At 42.1% G+C, this 20,279-nt stretch overlaps 1 protein-coding gene across 4 annotated transcripts in view; it reads left to right on the plus strand.

Moving 5' to 3' along the window:
• Positions 1–20,279, plus strand: part of dock3 (dedicator of cytokinesis 3) — a 918,089-nt gene that overhangs the window by 600,273 nt on the left and 297,537 nt on the right. For all 4 annotated transcript variants that reach the window (XM_043708484.1, XM_043708482.1, XM_043708483.1 and 1 more), the window contains exon 19: positions 16,574–16,671. In XM_043708484.1, the coding sequence (XP_043564419.1) occupies positions 16,574–16,671 (98 nt within the window). The remainder of the gene's footprint in view (positions 1–16,573; positions 16,672–20,279) is intronic.

Here is a 20,279-nt window from a genome sequence, read left to right on the forward strand (position 1 = left end):
TAATCCTTTCATCTGCCTACCTTTTATCTCTCCCTCTCTCTCTCTCTCTTTCTCTGTAGACTCTGCCTTCATTTATCCACTCAGCTCTTCCACAAGTAACATTTGCACCACACAAATGCTAGGCAATGACCAGCTCCAGTAAGAGGTGATCTAACCACTGCCACTTGACATTCAGTGGTGTTACCATCACTGAAGCACCCGCTATCAACATCCTGGGGGTTGCTACTGACCGGAAACTCAACTGTCTTGCCACATAAATAGTGGCTACAAGAGCAGTTCAGAGGCTAGAAATAATATAATAACTCACCTCCTGACGACCCAAAGCTTGTCGATCATATACAAGGTACACGTCAGGTGTGATGAAATACTCCCCACTAGCCTGTTGCTATAGCTGAAACTCTCCAGTCCTGGCATCATCCTTGTAAATCTTTTATGCACCCTCTCAAGTTTAACAACACCCTTCCTATAGAAGGGCGACCAGAATTGTACATAGTATTTTTCTAAAAGTAGTCTCACCAATGTCCTCTACAGCCACAACGTGACACCCCAACTGCTATATTCAAAGCACTGGCCAATGGATGCAAGGGTCTAGTGCTTTCTTCACCACCCTGTCTACCTGGGACCTGACTTTCAAGGAACTATGCACTGCACCCGTAGGTTTCTTTGTTCAATAACACTCCCCAGGGCTCTACCACTAACTTCGTAAGTTCTGCATTGGTCTGCCTTCTTCAGTTTTTTGCTTTCGTTTTCACCCAGGAAAGGGAACTTGTTGTCAATGAAAACTGAGAGGAGCTGGGATACAGTCTTGACCAGATCAAGATTGATGAAGTTGATGTGCTAGACATTTTGGAAAACATTAAGATTGATAAGTCTCCAGGGGCAGACCAGATTCATCCTAGGCTGCTCCGGAAAGCAAGAAAGGAGGTTACTAAGCCACTGGCAAGAATATTTGCCACCTCACTCTTCACAGGAGTTGTACTGGAAGATTGGAAGGAAGCGAATGTTGTTCCTCTTTTCAAGAAGGGTAATAGGGAAATCCCTGGCAATTACAGACCAGTCAGTCTTACGTCTGTGGTCAGCAAAGTTTTGGAAAGAATTCTGAGGGATAGGATTTATGACTATTTGGCAAAGCATAGCATGATTAAAGGCAGTCAGCATGGCTTTGTGAGGGGCAGGTCATGCCTCACAAATCTTATTGAGTTCTTTGAACAGGTCGACGATGGTTGAGCAGTGGATGTGGTGTATGTGGACTTCAGCAAGGCATTTGATAAGGTTCCCCATGGTAGGCTCATTAATAAAGTCAGGAAGCATGGGATACAGGGAGATCTGGCTATCTGGATTCAGAATTGGCTGGCTGACAGAAGGCAGAGAGTAGATGGGAGGTATTCTGCCTGGAGGTCAGTGTTGAGTGGCGTCCCGCAGGGCTCTGTTCTTGGGCCTCTGTTCTTTGTCGTTTTTATAAATGACTTGGATGAGGAGGTTGAGGGGTGGGTTAGTAAATTTGCAGATGACACTAAGGTTGGAGGTGTCGTTGATAGTATAGAGGGCTACTGCAGACTGCAGCGCGACATAGACAGAATGCAGAGCTGGGCTGAGAAATGGCAGATGGAGTGCAACCTGGATAAATGCGAAGTGATGCATTTTGGAAGGTCGAACTCGAATGCTGAATATAGGATTAAAGACAGGATTCTTGCTAGTGTGGAGGAACAGAGGGATCTGGGAGTGCAAGTACATAGATCCCTCAAAGTTGCCACTTTGAGGATAGGGTTGTTAAAAAAGCATATGGTGTTTTGGCTTTCATTAACAGGGGGATCGAGTTTAAGAGCTGCGAGGTTTTGCTGCAGCTCTACAAGTCCCTGGTGAGGCCACACTTGGAATATTGTGTCCAGTTCTGGTCGCCCCACTATAGGAAAGATACAGAGGCTTTGGAGAGGGTGCAAAGAAGGTTTACCAGGATGCTGTCTGGACTGGAGGGCTTGCCTTATTAAGAAAGGTTGAATAAGCTCGGACTTTTCTCTCTGGAGAGAAGGAGAAAGAGAGGAGACCAGATCGAGATGTACAAAATAATGCGAGGAATAGATAGAATCAATAGTCAGAGACCTTTCCCCAGGGCAGGATTGACTGGTACGAGAAGTCATAGTTTGAAGATATTAGGGGAAAGGTATAAAGGAGATGTCAGAGGTAGGTTCTTTACGCAAAAAGTTGTGAATGCGTGGAATGCGTTGCCAGCTGTGGTGGTGGAAGCAGAGTCATTGGGGACATTTAAGTAACTGCAGGACATGCACATGGATAGCAGTGAGTTGAGGGGTGAGTAGGTTAAGTTACTATATTTGACATTAGGATTAAATCTCGGCACAACATCGTGGGCCAAAGGACCTGTTCTGTGCTGTACTTTTCTATGTCCTATGATTCCTTTACTAATCAAGAATCTGCCTGTTTCAAAGGCACTAACTGATTTTGCCTCAAACAGCCTTCTGTAGCAATGAATTCCACTGATTCACCATCCTCTGTCTGAAGAAATTCCTCCTCATCTCAACTCTAAAGGACTGTACCTTCACTCTGAGGCTCTGCCCTCAGGTTCTAGTCTCTCCTACTAATGGTAACATCTCTGTACGTCCATTTTATCTAAACAACTCTGTATGCTATAAACATCAATGAGAGAGCCCCGTCATCCTTCTAAATTCCATTGAGTACAGACCCAGAGTCCTCAAACACTCCTCATGTGACAAGCCCTTCATTCCTGAGATCAGTCTTGTGAACCTCCCGTAGACACCTGCAAGGCCAGAACATCCTTCCTTAGATACAGGAGCCAAATTGCTCTCAATATTCTAAATGAGGCATGAACAGTGCCTTGTCCAACCTCAGTAGTACATCTCTGCTCTTGTTTTCTTGCTCTGTTGAAGTGAATACTAACAATGCATTACCTTCCTAACTGCCAATTTTTTAACCTGCATGTTAATCCTGAACTAGGACTTGCAAGTCCCTTTGTGACTCAGATTTTCCAAGGCCTTCTCCATTTAGAAAATATTTTTGTTGCAAATGTTTCGTCCCCTGGCTAGGCGACATCATCAGTGCTTGGGAGCCTCCTGCGAAGCGCTTCTTTGATGTTTCCTCTGGTGTTTATAGTGGTCTGTTCCTGCCGCTTCCGGTTGTCAGTTTCAGCTGTCCGCTGTAGTGGTTGGTATATTGGGTCCAGGTCGATGTGTTTGTTGATGGAGTTTGTGGATGAATGCCATGCCTCTAGGAATTCCCTGGCTGTTCTCTGTCTGGCTTGCCCTATGATAGTAGTGTTGTCCCAGTCGAATTCATGTTGCTTGTTGTCTGCGTGTGTGGCTACTAAGGATAGCTGGTCGTGTCGTTTCGTGGCTAGTTGATGTTCATGTATGCGGATTGTTAGCTGTCTTCCTGTTTGTCCTATATAGTGTTTTGTGCAGTCCTTGCATGGTATTTTGTACACTACATTAGTTTTGCTCATGTTGGGTATCGGGTCCTTCGTTCTGGTGAGTTGTTGTCTGAGCGTGGCTGTTGGTTTGTGTGCCGTTATGAGTCCTAGGGGTCGCAGTAGTCTGGCTGTCAGTTCTGAGATGCTCCTGATGTATGGTAGTGTGGAACGAAGGACCCGATACCCAACAATCCGCATACATGAACATCAACTAGCCACGAAACAACACGACCAGCTATCCTTAGTAGCCACACACGCAGACAACAAGCAACATGAATTCGACTGGGACAGCACTACTATCATAGGCAAGCCAGACAGAGAACAGCCAGGGAATTCCTAGAGGCATGGCATTCATCCACAAACTCCATCAACAACACATCGACCTGGACCCAATATACCAACCACTACAGCGGACAGCTGAAACTGACAACCGGAAGCGGCAGGGACAGACCACTATAAACACCGGAGGAAACATCAAAGAAGCGCTTCGCAGGAGGCTCCCAAGCACTGATGATGTCGCCTAGCCAGGAGACGAAACGTTTGCAACAAAAACTTCCAGCTCGGCGAACAGAACCACAACAACGAGCAGCCGAGCTACAAATCTTCGCACAAACTTTGAATTTAGAAAATAATCTACATCTCTACTCTTCTCACATTCACACCTTTCTCATAATTTCCAATGTTGTATTCCATCTGCCACTCTCTAAGCCTGTTCCAATCTTTCTGTGGTCTCTGCTTCCTCAACATAGCCTATCCGTCCACCTATCTTTGTGTCATCTGCAAACTTAACAATGCCCTCAGTTCCTTTGTTCGGATCATTTGTGTATATAGCGAATATTTATGGTCCCAATACTGACCTCTGCGAAACTCCATTAGTCACCAGCGGCTATCCTGAAAAAGATCCCTTTATCCCCATTCTCTGCTTTCTGTTGGTCAGCCAATCCCCTATCCATTACCTCGCCCCTAACATTATGGTTCTTATCTTGATTCGCAGCCTCCTGTGCAGCACCTTGTGAAAGGCTTTCTGGAAATCAAAATAGATCATGTTCACAGGCTGTCCTTTGTTTAACTTGCTCATTATCTCATCAAAGAGTTCTAACAGATTTGTCAGGCATGACCTCCCTTTGACAAAGCCATGCTGACTTATCTCTGTTTTACCAAGCACATCCATGTACTCCACAATCTCATTCTTAATTCTAAAAACTTGAGGTCCGCCTAGCCAGCCTAATCATGCTATTATTTATGAAATATGTTGTTAATACAACCTTGATGAGAGATTCATACATTTTTATGATGACTGCTATCAGGTGGCCTGTGGTTTCTTGGTGTTACATTTGTTCGCTTCCAATCTGTTGTGATGATTCTATGATCTGGGGAATTTTGGAAAAACTCTAATCGTGGATTCACTATCATGGCAGATACCTCTTTAAGAACCCAAGCATGTAGCCCATCATTTCCTCAGGACTTATCAGATGTTAGTTCCTTCGGTTTCTCCAGTACCTCTTCTCAGCCGACATTAATTACCTTAACTTACTTGGTCTTCTTTCGGATTTGGAGATGCCGGTGTTGGACTGGGGTGTACAAAGTTAAAAATCACACAATATCAGGTTAAAGTCCAATGGTTTAATTGGAAGCACACTAGCTTTCGGAGCGTCGCTCCTTCATCAGGTGGTAGTGGACTACCACCTGATGAAGGAGCGACGCTCCGAAAGTTAGTATGCTTCTAATTAAACCTGTTGGACTTTAACCTGGTGTTATGTGATTTTTAACTTGGTCTTCTTCAATTCATTGATTACCCTCTATTCATGATAAGTAATTTATCTTCTAATGTAAAGATAACCACAGTTGATTGTTATGAGTTGACATCACGTTGTCATGGGGCTATGAAGTGCTATGAGATGGAGGACATGAGATACCATGACAAACCATGTGGAGAGGGTAGGAGGGAAATATGATTGATGTGATTAGGAGAATTTACCTTGTTGTTTTCCTTAAAACGTCAATACAGAGCCCATGCACCAAGGCCCACGTCCCCACCCAGCAGACTCCACACTTCGAGTCATAGAGCTGTATAACATAGACACAGACCCTTCAGTCCAACTGGTCTATGCTGACCAAATATCTTAAATTAATCTAGTCCCATTTGCCAACATTTGGCCTGTATCCCTCTGATATCTTCTTATTTATATACTCATCCAGATAACTTTTAAATTTAGTTGTGCCAGCCTCCACCACTTCCTCTGGTAGTTCATTCCTTGCATGCTCCACCCTCCTTGTGAACCCTTTAAAAGGGTTATCCCTTTTAAATTTTTTCCCCACTCACCTTAATCCTATGCCCTCTAGTTTTAGACTCCCCCACCCTGAGGAAAAGACCTTATCTATTTATCTTATCCATGCCCCTCATGATTTTATGAATCTCTACAAGGTCACCCCTCAACCTGTGACCCTCCAGGGAAAACAGCCCCTCCTTATTCAGCCTCGCCCTATAGCTCAAACCCTGCAACCCTGGCAACATCCTTGTAAGTCATTTCTGAGCCCTTTCAAGTTTCACAACATCCTTCCTATAGCAGGGAGACAAGAACTGCATGCAGTATTCTAAAAGTGGCCAAACCAATACCCTGTACAGCTGCAACATAACCTCCCAACTCTTTTCCTCAATGCACAACCAATAAAGGCAAGCATACCAAATGCCTTCTTCACTATCCTGTCCACCTGCGACTCCACATTCAAAGAACTATGCATCTGCACTCCAACATCTCTTTGTTCAGCAACACACTCCAGAACCTTACGTGAGGAAATCCTGCCCCAATTTGCTCTGAAATGCAGCAGCTCACATTTATCTAAATTAAACTCCATCTGCCTCTCCCTGGCCCTTTGGCCCATCTGATCAAGATCCTGTTGTACTCTCAGGTAATCTTCCTTAATGTCCACTACACCTCCAATTTTGGTGTCACCTGGAAACATACTAACCATACCCCCTATGTTCACATCCAAATCATTTGTATAAATGATGAAAAACAGTGGACACAGCACTGGTCTTTGTGGCACACAGCCAGTCACAGGCCTCCAGTCTGAGAAATAACCCTTCACCACCACTGTCTGTCATCTACCTTCGAGCCAGTTCTGTATCCAAATGGCTACTTCTCTCTGTATTCCATGTAATCTAACCTTTCTAACCAGTCTACCATGAGGAACCTTGTTAAACGCCTTACTAAAGTCCATATGGATCATGTCCTTGCTCTTCCCTCATCAATGCTCTTTGTTCTCTCTTCAAAAAAACTCAAATTAGTGAGACACAGTTTCCTGGGCACAAAGCCGTGTTGACTATCCCTAATCGGTACTTGCCTTTCCAAATACATGTAAATCCTATCCCTCAGTATTCCCTTCAACAACTTGCCCACCATTGATGTCAGGCTCACTGGACTATAGTTCCCTGGTTTTTCCTTGCCACCTTTTTTTAAATAGCAGCACCACATTAGCCAACTTCCGGTCTTCTGGCAACTCGCCTGTGGCTACCAATGCTACAAATATCTCGGCAAGGGGCCCAGCAATCACTTCACTAGCTTCTCACACAGGTTTAGGGCACAGCGGATCCGGTCCCAGGGACTTATCCACTTCTATACATTTTAAGATGTCCTGCACCACCACCTCTGTAATATGGACATTTTTGAAGATGTCGCTATTTATTTCCCCATGGTCTCCATCTTCAATATCCTTCTCCACAGTGAACACTGATGCAAAATATCCATTTAGTATTTCCCCTATCTCCTGTAGTTCCACACACAGGTGGCCTTGCTGATCTTTAAGGGGCTCTATTCTCCCCCTAGTTACTCTTTTGTCCTCAATGTATTTTTAGAATCCCTTTGGATTCTCCTTAACCTTACTTGCCAAAGCAATCTCATGTCCCCTTTTTTCCCTTCTGATTTTCCTCTTAAGTATACTCCTACTGCCTTTGTACTCTTCTAAGGATTCACTCAAACCCTGCTGTCTATACCTGACATATGCTTCCTTCTTATTCTTGACCAAAACCTCAATTTCTCAAGTCATCTAGCATTATCCACACCTCCCAGCATTGCCCTTCACCCTAACAGGAGCATACTTTCTCTGGACTCTCGTAACCTCATTTTTGAAGGCTTCCCATTTTCCAGTCATCCCTTTACCTGCAAATATCTGCCCCCAATCAACTTTTGAAAGTGCTTGCCTAATACCATCAAAATTTGCCTTCCTCCAATTTAGAACTTTAACTTTTAGATCCAATCTATCCTTTTCCATCACTACTTAAAACTAACACAATTATGTTCACTGGCCGCAAAGTGCTCCCCCACTGACACCTCAGTTACCTGCCCTGCCTTAATTCCCAAGAGTAGGTCAAGTTCTGCACCTTATTAATAGGAACACCCACATACTGAATCAGAAAAGTTTCTTGTACACATTTAATAAATTCCTCTCTATCCAAGCTCTTAACACTATGTCAGTCCCAGTCTATGTCTGGTAAGTTAAAATACTCTACACATAACTGAGATTTCCTTAAAAAAATTGTTTCTTAATTTCCCACTGACTATTGGGGGGGGGGGGGGGGGGGGGGTGGTGGGGTGGAGGGTTGTCTGTACACAATCCCAATAAGGAGATCATCGCTTATTTCTCAGTTCCACCAAAATAATTTCCCTAGGCGTATTCCCAGGAATATCCTCCCCAAGCATAGCTGTAATGTTATTCCTAACCAATAACAGCACTCTGTCCTCTCTTGTCCCCCTTTCAATTTTTCCTATAGCATCTATATCCTGGAACATTAAGCTGCCATTCCTGTCCATCCCTGAACCACGTCTTTGTAATCGCTGTGATATCCCAGTCCCATGTTTCCAATCATGCCCTGAGGTCATCTGCCTTCCCTCTTAAGCCTCTTGGACTGAAATAAATGCAGTTTAATTTATCAGTCTTAACCTCATTTTTTGCTTTGTCCCTGCCTTCTCTTTTGACTTGCCCCTTTTCCCAACTACACCAGTCTCAGACTGATCTCTTTCCTCATTATCTCTCTGGTCCCCCCTTTATAACTTAAATTCTCCTGACCAACTGTAGCAAATCTCCCCACCAGTATATTAGTCCCTTTCCTATTCAGATGCAATTCGTCCTTGTACAGGTCACTTCCACCCCAGAAGAGATTCCAATGATCCAGAAAATATGAATCCTTCTCCCCTGCACTAGATCGTCAGCCACACATTCATCTGCTCTACCCTCCTACTTCTACTCTCACTAGCTGGTGGCACTGGGATTAAAACAGATATTGCTACCTTCAAGGACCTACTTTTTAATCCTGCCAACTTTCCTGTATACTCTCCTCAGAATCTTGTCCTTTTCTCTTCCTGTGTTATTAGTTCCAATGCTTACAATGACCTCCTGTTGATTCCTCTACCCTTTGAGAATATTCTGCACCCTCTCCGAGATATCCAGCAAGGCAGCACATCATTCTGATGTCTTGTTGTCAGCCGCAGAAACGTCTGTGCCTCTGACTACAGTAAGCCCAATCACAATCAATCACTTGGAACCAGACATACTCCTCGTTACAGTAGAGGCAGTCTCATTACCAGCAATCTGGCTGTCAGTGCTACATTCCAAAGTCAGCTATGAATTTCACTGTTTGTTCATTTTTCTTACACATACTCCAATGTCCAGAGATACTTGAAACTAAGCTCCAGAGACAGTCAGCTGTATAGGTTTAGTTCTTTGTTTGTATCACTTTCCACATGATCACTGCTTTGTCTCTCTTCCCCCCTTTTTAAAAATGTTGTTGTGTAGTTCTCTTTCTTTTTCAAAGTTCCAAAATAATGCAACAGCTTATGAAATAGTACAATAGACTGCTCCTACAATTTGAGGAATTCAGCTCCAACAGTGAAAGTACCTCAAAAAAGGAGCAAGACTTACAGCCACAATTTTTTCCCATTCTCTGTTCTGGGGTCTCCCAGCCCATTTTCTATATTTCTATTTTTAACAACTTAACACATGAAAGGAAGATTTAGTCTCCAGACCATGAAGTAGCATGTGGATAGCTTAATGAGGGTGAGAAATCAAAGCACTTTTGGGTGTAATTCCCAATTCCATGTCCCCTTTTGTCTTTATTGCTCTCATAGATCAGGCAAACCTCAATACATATTACATAGTGGAGACTTTATACCAGATGAAAACCCAACTGACTGCCTAACTGGAGAGTGAATAAGTAAACTGGTGTGTGGTAGCATAAGTCCTTTCATAGTGCATTATCAGAAGGAACCTCCTTTGATGATTCAACTTCCAAATGCCATTGTCCGGCTGCAATGCCTTACTTTGAAAATGGTCAAACTTCACTGGTTGCTAAAATTGAATTAACATGAATGAATGTTCTGCGATATGGGCCTTGCTGATGTTTAATTGTGTAACTAGATAGCTGGAAAGTGCCTATTTCCTAAGGCAATAAATGCTAAAATTCCATTGATTTCCAGCATTTCAACTTCTGCAGCTGTGAACTGTGAGATCTCTGGAGGACCATCTAAGTTTGTTTGTTCTTAATTGTGTCTATGTTCTATTCTCTTGCAGCGGGGAAAGAACAAAGCTACGAATAAACATCATGCCTTGTGCACAGTTGACAATAGAGTGTATTTGATGAGGGTAACTATTGGGGGAGGCATGAAATTGTATGAAAGTAAGGATTAATGGCATGGTGGGTGTGTGGAATAGAGTCTCAGGAGTGCATAAAAAGATAATGATGGGTACAAGGTAAGTGGGTGTGCAAATCACTGTCATAAATTAGACTTGATCAGGTACAATGAGGAGATGGGATAAGATACAGCATAATGTTAGGTGAATATTTGATTGTATTCACCTTTCCTGAATGAGTTACGTAATTAAGTTGCTGCCTTTGCCATGAATCCAAAACCACGAAATAACACTCTCCCTAAGGGCATCATGTGTCAATCTACAACACGTGGACTGCAGTGGTTCAAGAAGGCAACTCCCCACCACCTTCAAGAGTAACTAGGGATGGGCAATAAATGTTGACCAGCCTGCGACATCCACGACTCAGTGAATAAAAAGTAAGCATTCTTTTGCATGAATTAGGAGCCCAAAAAAGTCTTATCTAAATTTAGACTTTTAAACAAAGGATAGAACTGTTTGTTATATTTAGCTATTGCAGAACCAGATAAGCAGACAGTGAAAAAAGATAGCCATTGGAATTGTTGGAAAAGAGGCATTGCAGAGTCAACACTGCATCTTCCTCTGAAGAGAACCAGAGAAGTCCTGCTTAGACATATCAAGTACCGGAGGATCAACTTCCTGTTAAACTTTAGAATTCAACTCCTACAGTTGATGTCTTATAAGCAACAGCCACAAGAATGAATTGGCCTTTTCATTAGTTGGTGCCATGACAAGGATAAAGACTGAAGTCTTACAGGCTGAACTGTGTAACTGGATAATAGAGCTTGTTATTGTTTCAGTGCTCATTGAAGCTTTCCAGAAAGATCTCTTGGAGGAAAAAAAGGAAACAGCATCAACACACTGCTAAAAGATGGCAGAAAACATGAAGGCATCGCAGCTGGACAACAACTTCTGCAAGCATTAGTATGATAGTTAGGATTGCAAACTTTGTGGGAAGTGCAATTTATTACACCCATCACACAGCTGCCTTCTAACATGATGCAGGTCATGGAGCTGTTCTGGCCAAGTGAGGAGGGCTGAGTGGTTCCCCTCTTTTTAAATACCCCATTGGTCAGCCACAACAAACTATTTTTATTTCTTTTCTAGCATGTAACTACTGCACTTTAATTAATCTTGTTAACCATTTGAAAGAGAGCCAATTCCAAGGTTTTCTTCAGTAAAAAGAGTGGAGTTTATTACCTATTAAAACCAAGTAAAGTAAGAAAACACATAAACAGATGTACACCTTTGGTTAATAAAGTCTGTGGATGCCAGGATTATTTTGTAGGAGGTAAAGCTCTGTCCTTCTTTCTTACATACAGATTGGGCAGTTTCTTAACTTTGTTAAGTATTACCACCTTAAACTTGCTTTCAAATATGAATTATATTGGTGCTGGGAGCCGATATCCAGATGTATCATTCTGGAGTGTAGTATAACAAAAAAGAACATGTTTTTTCACTTACACTTGAAACAAATGCTTTGGCAATGCAAATTCTTCACTGGGTGAGACCACTATATTTGGGATAGAGTCATACAACATCGAGTGAGGCCCTTCGAACCATTGTGATTGCATTGATCATCAAGCATAAGAACAAGAGTAGGCCATTCAGCCCCTCATGCCTCTTCTACATTTAATGAGATAATGGCTGATCTGTGGCCTAACTCCAAATACATACCTTTGACCCATGTCTCTTAATACCATGGCTTAACAAAAGTTTTCTATCTCAGATTTAAAATTAACAGCTAATCTAGCATCAACTACCATTTGTGGAAGAGAGTTCTAAACCTCTACCATTCTTTGTATGTAGAAGTACTTCTAACATTTCTCCTGAATAATCTGGTCCTAATGTTTAGTCTATCCCTTAGTGCCTCTTAGTTCTAGAATTGCCAACTAGTGAAGATAGCTTATATAGAATCATAGAATTTTACAGTACAGAATCTTGATCTACTGAAAAGAAACTGTAAATCAGATACAAAAACAGAAGTTACTGGAAAAGCTCAGCAGATCTGACAGCATCTGTAATGTGCTTGAAATTTTCAGATAAATTGAATATACATTACTTACTACTGCAGAATAAGGATAGTAATTCTGTATTAAGGACGAAAACACAACACTCTTGGATTCAATACATTTGTCCATGTTTGGATTAAGGTTGCAGTGAGGAGCTGAGTGGCCCTGATAGAACATAATCTGAGCATTGATAAACAGATTATTTCTGATTAAGTGCCACTTGATATCAATCTTAATGACCCCTTCCATCAGTTTGCTGAAAATCAATACTGGTGCAATGGTAGTTAGGTAGGATTTTTGCTTTTTGTGAACAGGACACATCTGGGCAATTTTTCACATTGTCAGCTGAGTTCTAGCTGCACTGGAGCAAATTGTCTGAGACTGCAGTAAGTTCTGGAACACAAGCCTTCAGTGGAATGTTATTAGAATTTTTACAGTACCTATTTCTTAATAGCATGTGGAGTGAATTAATACTGGCATTTGTGATGCTTGGACCTAAGGAGGGGGCTGAGATGGATCTTCCGCTTGGAAATTTTGTCTGAAGATTATTACAAATGCTTGTACCAAATGTGTGATCCAAGATGGTAGCAGAGTAGGGCTCCTCACCAGAGCTCGTCCGCTCCAACCACATTTCTTTCTTCTTTATTTGCTTTTCTCTTTCTTTCTATTGGTTCTTTGGTCATTGGAGCTCTGTTGTGGAGGTGGTGATGACAGCAGCTGGGGGCATTGATGGTCAGCCATGAAGTGGCTGGTCGCCACCAGTGACATCGCAGCTTCATTGTCGTCTGAAGTGGTGCCAGATTGAGACCCTACAGCGAGGCGGCTGACACGGCAATGGAGGGTAGCAGTGATTGGAGCCCAGCGATGGTCAGCAATGAGGCAGCAGCAGTCAGCATTGAAAGATGGCAGCAGAGGCAATCAGTTGGAGGCTTCTCTCCCAGTGCTTGGTTAACTTGTCTATCATCATTTGCAACTGGATGTGGCAGCACTGCCGAGTTTAGATCTAATCCATTGGCTATGGGATAATTTAGCCCTGTCTATCATATTACCAATTATCATGTTGGACATATGGCAAATAAACATCTACCTTCAATATTAACTGAACCGCAATTACCAGCCTAAAAAAAACAGTTTGATGTATCTGTCTAGGATAATACATAACGTATGAGGACAATCCTCTGCACTCGTGTCGTATTAGGTATTGTTGAATAAACCTGTGTGAAAGACCAACTGGCTGTTCATTCTCCTTTTGCCAGATGAATGCGTACCATTTTTGTTGTCCACGTTTAGGATAGGCAACAGAGATTGTAGTTTCTCGCATAGAATTTTCTATGAATCTTTAAGATAATCTCTAACATTGTAACAATTAGATATCCTGTAGGGCCTCAACTATTCACCATATTTAGTAATGACTTAGAGGATGAGAGAGAACACCATATATCCAGATTTGTCCATGACACAAAGATGAGTGGCATTGTAAGTAGTGCAGGTAGAATTATAAGAGTACAAATGGATAGATGGAGTTAGGTAACAGATCAACTATTATCTCATTGTTTATACAGCAGGATTGAGAAACTAAATGGATTAATCCTGTTCCTGTGGTCTTGTGTGACAAAGCTTCTCCTTTAACAAGGTTATGCTGACCTTGGCTTATTTTTCAGTGAGGTCATAAATGACAGACTCCGAAAAGTCTGGAGGTGAAGGGTTTTAGAGCCAATTTGATAGTAGCTAACAGAGAGTGCCTCAGGCAAAAGGTGATCATGTTTTAAAAAACACTTGTACAATGAAAGGGGAGTGGCCAGTTCTCCCAGCTCAGCTTTTCTTTGGTTTGGTTTGGTTTTTAGCAGTAGCGTGAAAAAAGCTACTGGACCCAAAGAAGCAGGTCCAGGCTGGTACTCTTTCTCTCACAGACTTCTATCCTGTAAGGTCCTGTGTTTACGAAGGGGTCTTTATGGGGATTGTTGCGAGTATTTGGAACAGCATCATTAAGTTGGGATAATCTGTTGGGTTTTCGGATAGGTTGTTATTCGATATTCTGTTTTCTATTGTTTGTGTTTCATTCAGTAATCTTGTAAGTAAATCATGTTTTTACTTAAACCTAAGTGGTTTGACCAGTTGCATTACTCCTGGAATATCCATGTTACACCTGCTTAAAACGACTAGCAAAGTTAGGGTATGGACTACCTTCTTGAAATGTTGAGGGGTCTGGCCTAGTCCATAACACTTGTAAACAGATGAAGCTTCTAGAAAACATAGGAGTAGGTTTTTTTTGGCCCATTAAGCGTGCTGCACTATTCAATTTGACCATGAAATTCCCTACTTCAGTGCTATAATCATAGAATCTCTACAGTGTGGAAACAGGCCATTCAGCCCAACCAGTCCACACCAACCCTCCGAACAGTAACCCACCCAGATCCATTTCCTTACCCTATTACTGACTAATTACTCTACCCCTGACTAATGCACCTAACTTACACAATCCCTGCATACTATGGGCAATGTAGCATGGTCAGTTCACCCAACCTGCACCTCTTTGGATTGTGGGAGGATACAGGGAGAATGTGCAAACTCCACATCGCCCGAGGATGGAATCAAACCCGGGTCCTTGACGCTGTGAGGCAGCAGTGCTAACTGCCATGCTGCCCCTTGCTGTCTCTCCAAACCCCTTAACACCATTAGTGTTTTAAAATGTAACTATATCTTTCTTAAATCTATTCAATGGCTTACCCTTCACCACCTTTTGGGGTCAAGAATTCCACAGAGTCTCCACTCTATGGGTGAAGATATTTATCTGGATTGCAGTCCTAAATAGTCAACCCTGTATCCTGATTCAGTAGCCCCTTGTTCAAGATTGCCCAGTCAGGGGTCATCAGCCCTGTATCCAGTCTGACAACCCTGTCAGAATTTTATACATTTCAATCCGATTCCCTCTTTTCTAACCTCCAGTGAATATAGGCTTAGATGACCCAATCTCTCCTAGTATGAAAATCTGCCATTCAAGGGACCAGCCTGGTAAATCTTCGCTGAACTCACTCGATGGCAAGAACATATTTTCTTCTGCAAGGAAATTACAATTGCATACAATACTCCCAGTATGGACTCACCAAGATTTTGTTGCAGCTGCTGTAAGACATCATCCTCATATACTCAAATCCCCTTGCAATGAAGGCCAATATACCATTTGCCTTCCTGACTGCTTGCTGCATCTTCTAGGAGAAAGTGAGGACTGCAGATGCTGGAGATCAGAGCTGAAAATGTGTTGCTGGAAAAGCACAGCAGGTCAGGCAGCATCCAAGGAGCAGGAGAATCGACGTTTCGGACATGAGCCCTTCTTCAGGAATTCCTGAAGAAGGGCTCATGCCCGAAACGTCGATTCTCCTGCTCCTTGGATACTGCCTGACCTGCTGCACTTTTCCAGCAACACATTTTCAGCTGCTTGCTGCATCTGCAAGCTTGCTTTCAGTGACTGGTGTACGCAAATACCGAGGTCCCCTTGTACATTAAAATTTCCAAATCTATCACTATTTAAATAATAATTTTCTATTTTTTTTACTGAAATAGAAGATAACTTTGCACTTATCCACATTATTATGTATATGACATATATTTATCCACTCACTCAACTTATCTAAATTGCCTTGAATCCTCTAAATTCTCTTAACCATTCACAACTCCTGAGTTTTAAGTCATTAGCAAACTTGGAAATATTGCATTTAATTCAAATCTAAATCATTAATATATATTGTGAATAGCTGGGACTCAAACATAGATCCTGGCAGTTTCCCACTGGTCACCGCCTCCTAATCCAAAAACAACTCATTTATACTTACAGTTTGTTTCCTGTCTGCTAGCTAGTCCTCAGTCCCATACATGTATATTACCTCCATCACATATGCTTTACTCCTGCACAGTCACCACTTAGGTAGGATTTTATCAAAAGCTTTCTGAAAATGTAAAAACAGCACATCCCTTTAATATTTTATTAGTTACATTCTCAAAAAGCTTCTGTAGGTTTGTCAAACATGATTTCCTTTCATTAATCTATGTTGACTTTGTCTGTTCTTGTTGATATTTTCTAAGTGTCCTGTTGTCTGCATTTTTAATCAGAGTGGAATTCCCTGTTTTCTTGGAGCTATGTGACTTCTCTTTGAATCTAATACTACTCTTAATATCTTTTATTAGCAGCTTAAGTCAAAGGAGCCTTCAAGAAGGTGACTTGTTTTCTTTAAGCATATGTGAGGAATACAATGGCAAACCACCTCATGTGTTCTTTCCCTTAGTAATTTGCTCATTGACATTGAAAATTGGAGGCTCCTACAAGCAACTGAAGGAAGGAATGCGAGACTGAGGCATGGAGAATGAGCAGATCACACTATGCTTCTCTGTACATAAATTAAACAGCACCCAATGTAATATCTACTAAGTTTAACACCTAATTTTTGATTGGTTGCAGTTGACCTCCTTGCCCTTTTGAAATGGAAAGCACAGCCGGAAAGAGTGATGGACATCCTGGGAAGACTGCGTCATGTTAACGGTGAAGAAATAGTTAAAGTAAGTCAATATTCAGATCGCATTGTTCAAAGTGTTATTGCAAACCATACGCTCAGAGATTAGAGACAGTTCAAGAAATGTGTTGTGTTATTTCTTCAGGCTGGTCTCTTCATTGTTTTTAACATTGCTTCTCCCTATTCAGTTTTGCTCAACTCATCCATCCTTGCGTCACTTCATCAACTGTCCATTGCCTTTTCTCTACATCTCCCCCTTCTTTACAAACTCCATTTGTCTTTCCCTCGCCTCATCTTCAGTCCTCCCCCACACTCTCTCTATTCTTAGCTCTGTTCTAGTTGTCTCCTCCTCCTTATCCTTCATCTCTCTTCCCTGCCCTCTCCTTTCTGGTCACTTGTCATCTCATCTTTCCCCTCTCACTATTATTTCTTCTCTCTAGTCTCTCCGTCTCAGTAAATGAATGCTCAAGTGGAGCAGAATACAAAATATTTACAGAGTTCTTAGAGTTGAATTTCGATTTTGGGTCTCACTGAAACATTGTGGCCTTCACTAAGCTTCCATTATCATTTATACAGGCATAATTTGGAGGCAAAATATGAGAATCTCCAACATATTAAGCTGAGGAGATCACTTTTGATTGAAATAAGTAATGAGTGATTCAGATCACTGTATGAAGTTGAATAGAAAAGAGCAGAAGGTAAGATAAAGTGTAAAGAAGTAGTGAAAGGGATAAAGTTTTAAAAGTTGTTGCAGGAGAGCCTATTGAAGGAAGTAAGCAACCAAAGTTGTTGAAAAATATTTTATCCAGTGTGAGGAGAGTCATCAACTCTGAGTAGACATATTCTTAAAACTATCGTCACATTGACATAACTCTGCAGGGGCCGACAACCTACACCAAGTCACCCTTTATTAACACATGAACAGTCCTTGACTATATTTCTGCCTCATACTGAGGCAGGTACCAGAGTGTTAGTATCTCGAGACTGGATTAACAGCCCCTGTCAGGGAATTCATTTTCAGTGAGGTCCAGCCAGCTGACCTCATTGCAATCACTACTTTCCTCCCACTTTGAGACCCCGGACATAGGTGATACTTTTTCTTGAAGAGCCTCCTGGGACATTTCGGCACCGAGTCATGTTCTTTTGACTCCGCAGCCGTTATGGGTGGCATGTAACTCACAGAAGCTCACCTCTTGTGCCATGAGCACCTCAGAAGAATTTCACTCTCATCTTCCAGTGGCAAAGGTGTCAAGGTGACTACCTCCGTCATGTCCACCTCTGATTCAGAAAACTCTTGACGGAGAGGGCAAATCCATGGGTTCCAACAGCATTTCCAAATGTTCCGAGGGGCAAAGCATGTTTTGCTCTCACACCATTTGCAGATTTGTGGCTTTCATATGGTCCACATGCTCATTCAGGATCATCGCACTTTATATGTCACAGGTCCTGACCTCATGTTGACCATGCCTCTTGCCTATGTGGAGTCTTTTCCATGATTCTTTCACTATACTTCATCCCCGATATTAAACTGTCTCTCTCACTTAGTGGAGTCTTATGTCTGTCATTGGTGTATTTGATGGCATTTCACATTACCACCACCCAGGTCCAGGAAGATCAGACTTAACCTGGTGCAGAATCTTCTGCCCATTAGCAACTTTGCTGGTGCTATCCCTTTTGTTCCATGTGAAGTGGTCTTTAATCAAATAAGAACCATGACAACTTGATAATCTAGTGAGGCTCTTTAAGCCAACCTTCAAAGTTTGGACTGCTCTTTCTGCCAGGCCATTGGATGATGGGTGGTATGGAGCAGATCTTGTGTGTCAAATCCAATCTGACTTTAAGAGATAACCAAATTCCCTGCTGGTAAATGATGGCTTGTTATATGTCATCATTTACCAGGACTCTGTGTATTGGAAATGATGCACACAGTTTTTCTATCGTTGTCCCCGTGTTTGACAAATGAAGTCTGTGCACGTCCAACCACTTTAAGTGGGTATCTACATTGACTAAGAACAATGAACCCATGAAAGAACCTGCATAGTCAATGTGCAACTGAGTCCAAGATTTACCCAGCTATTGCCGGAATGTGGGGGAGCTGCTAGCAGTAATTTTTGTCCTTGTTCACACTCTGAGTATTGCCCCACTAATGCGGCTATGTCTGTATCCAAGCACTAGACATAACTTATCATTAATATCTTCTTTTTGGAGAACCCTGGATGGCCGTGGTGGAGTTCAGCCAGTACAGAGCAACCTTGGCTATCCGAATGTCACTTATCCGAATTTCAGATTATCTGAACAAGATCTCAAGGATCCGTAAAAACATTATCCATTATCCAAACAATCAGTTATCCGAACAAAATACTCCCTGCCCATCGCATTCAGATAATCGAGGTTGATCTGTATTTGACAATGACCTTTTCTCAGAGAAATCACTCTTGCTTCCCATAACAATATGCTATCCTCTCCCGTGAGGTGGTCTCTCCAGATAGAAAAAACCTTTAAATTCTAGTTGTGACAGCCCTTTGGCTTCCCCCATTACAGAATCTTCCACTGGGCATACTACCAGTGGTGTATTTGCTAATGGGCTGCGGTTCGATGCATTGTTCAGCCTCCCCGATGGTTTTCTAACTTATAATCATAAGCACTTATTAGAGCCTGCTGCTAAATGTGGCCCAAAGCTATGGGTGTCATGGCTTTGTCCTCTTTAGCAGGCCAAGTAGGGATTTGTGCTCCGTGATTATCACAAATCAAAGTTAACATTTTGGGTCCAATGACCTTTCTTCAGAACTGGAGAAGACTAGAGAAGAGATCTGAAGAAGGTTCACTGAACCCAAGACATTAACTCTGATTTCTGTCCATTGATGCTGCCAGACTTCTGAGTTTTCCAGCAATTTCTGTTTATGCTTCAAACTTGATATGCCTGGTGCTGCCCATTCTGTGAATTGGACAAGTTTGATGATTCCTTCACTTGCCAGCCTTCTGATTTCTGTCTGTAATTTTGCCTGTAAGACAACTGGTGCTAGGCAGTTCTTGCAGAATTGTTTCCTGGTCAACATGTAAGATGGCCTTTGCTCCTGTGATAGTCCCTAAACCTCCCTTGAAGACCTCTGGGTATTTAATTAGGACTTCACTCAGGCAACCATTTATTAATCGAAAAATGTCAAGTGAATCTAGGTGAATCTTTCACAACCAGTTTCATTCCATCAGGATTGAGCTGGAGCCTTTTACTAAAATCACTGCTAACTGAACCAGCTGCTTTTCACAAGAGATCAGAAATTAAGTTGGATCCTTAATCTGTAATTGGTTGCCAGTGTAAGTCATCAGCCTAGCTGAGGTATTGTGCAAAGTTAAGGGCTGGAGTCCAGTGCAGATTTTATTAAAAAGTGGTTCTGCAATCATTAATATTGTCACCTTGGTATCAACCTCCACCATCAATTAGCCAGACATTTATCTTGATTGATTCTGATTTTGATGTTGCTAAACATTTTAACTATTCCACACCAGATGTAGGTGGACTTTCCAGTGTATGAACTCTCCCGGATATCTTCCTGGATCTGGTCTATGAGCTTTCTTACTCAGTTCAGATCTAATAGGATCCTTTTGCTGCGTAATGTCTACATACCAGCAATAACTACAACTTGCCAGCTAAGATCC

This window comes from Chiloscyllium plagiosum, chromosome 18 (genome assembly GCF_004010195.1).
Source record: "Chiloscyllium plagiosum isolate BGI_BamShark_2017 chromosome 18, ASM401019v2, whole genome shotgun sequence".
NCBI classification, from domain to species: Eukaryota; Metazoa; Chordata; class Chondrichthyes; order Orectolobiformes; family Hemiscylliidae; genus Chiloscyllium; species Chiloscyllium plagiosum.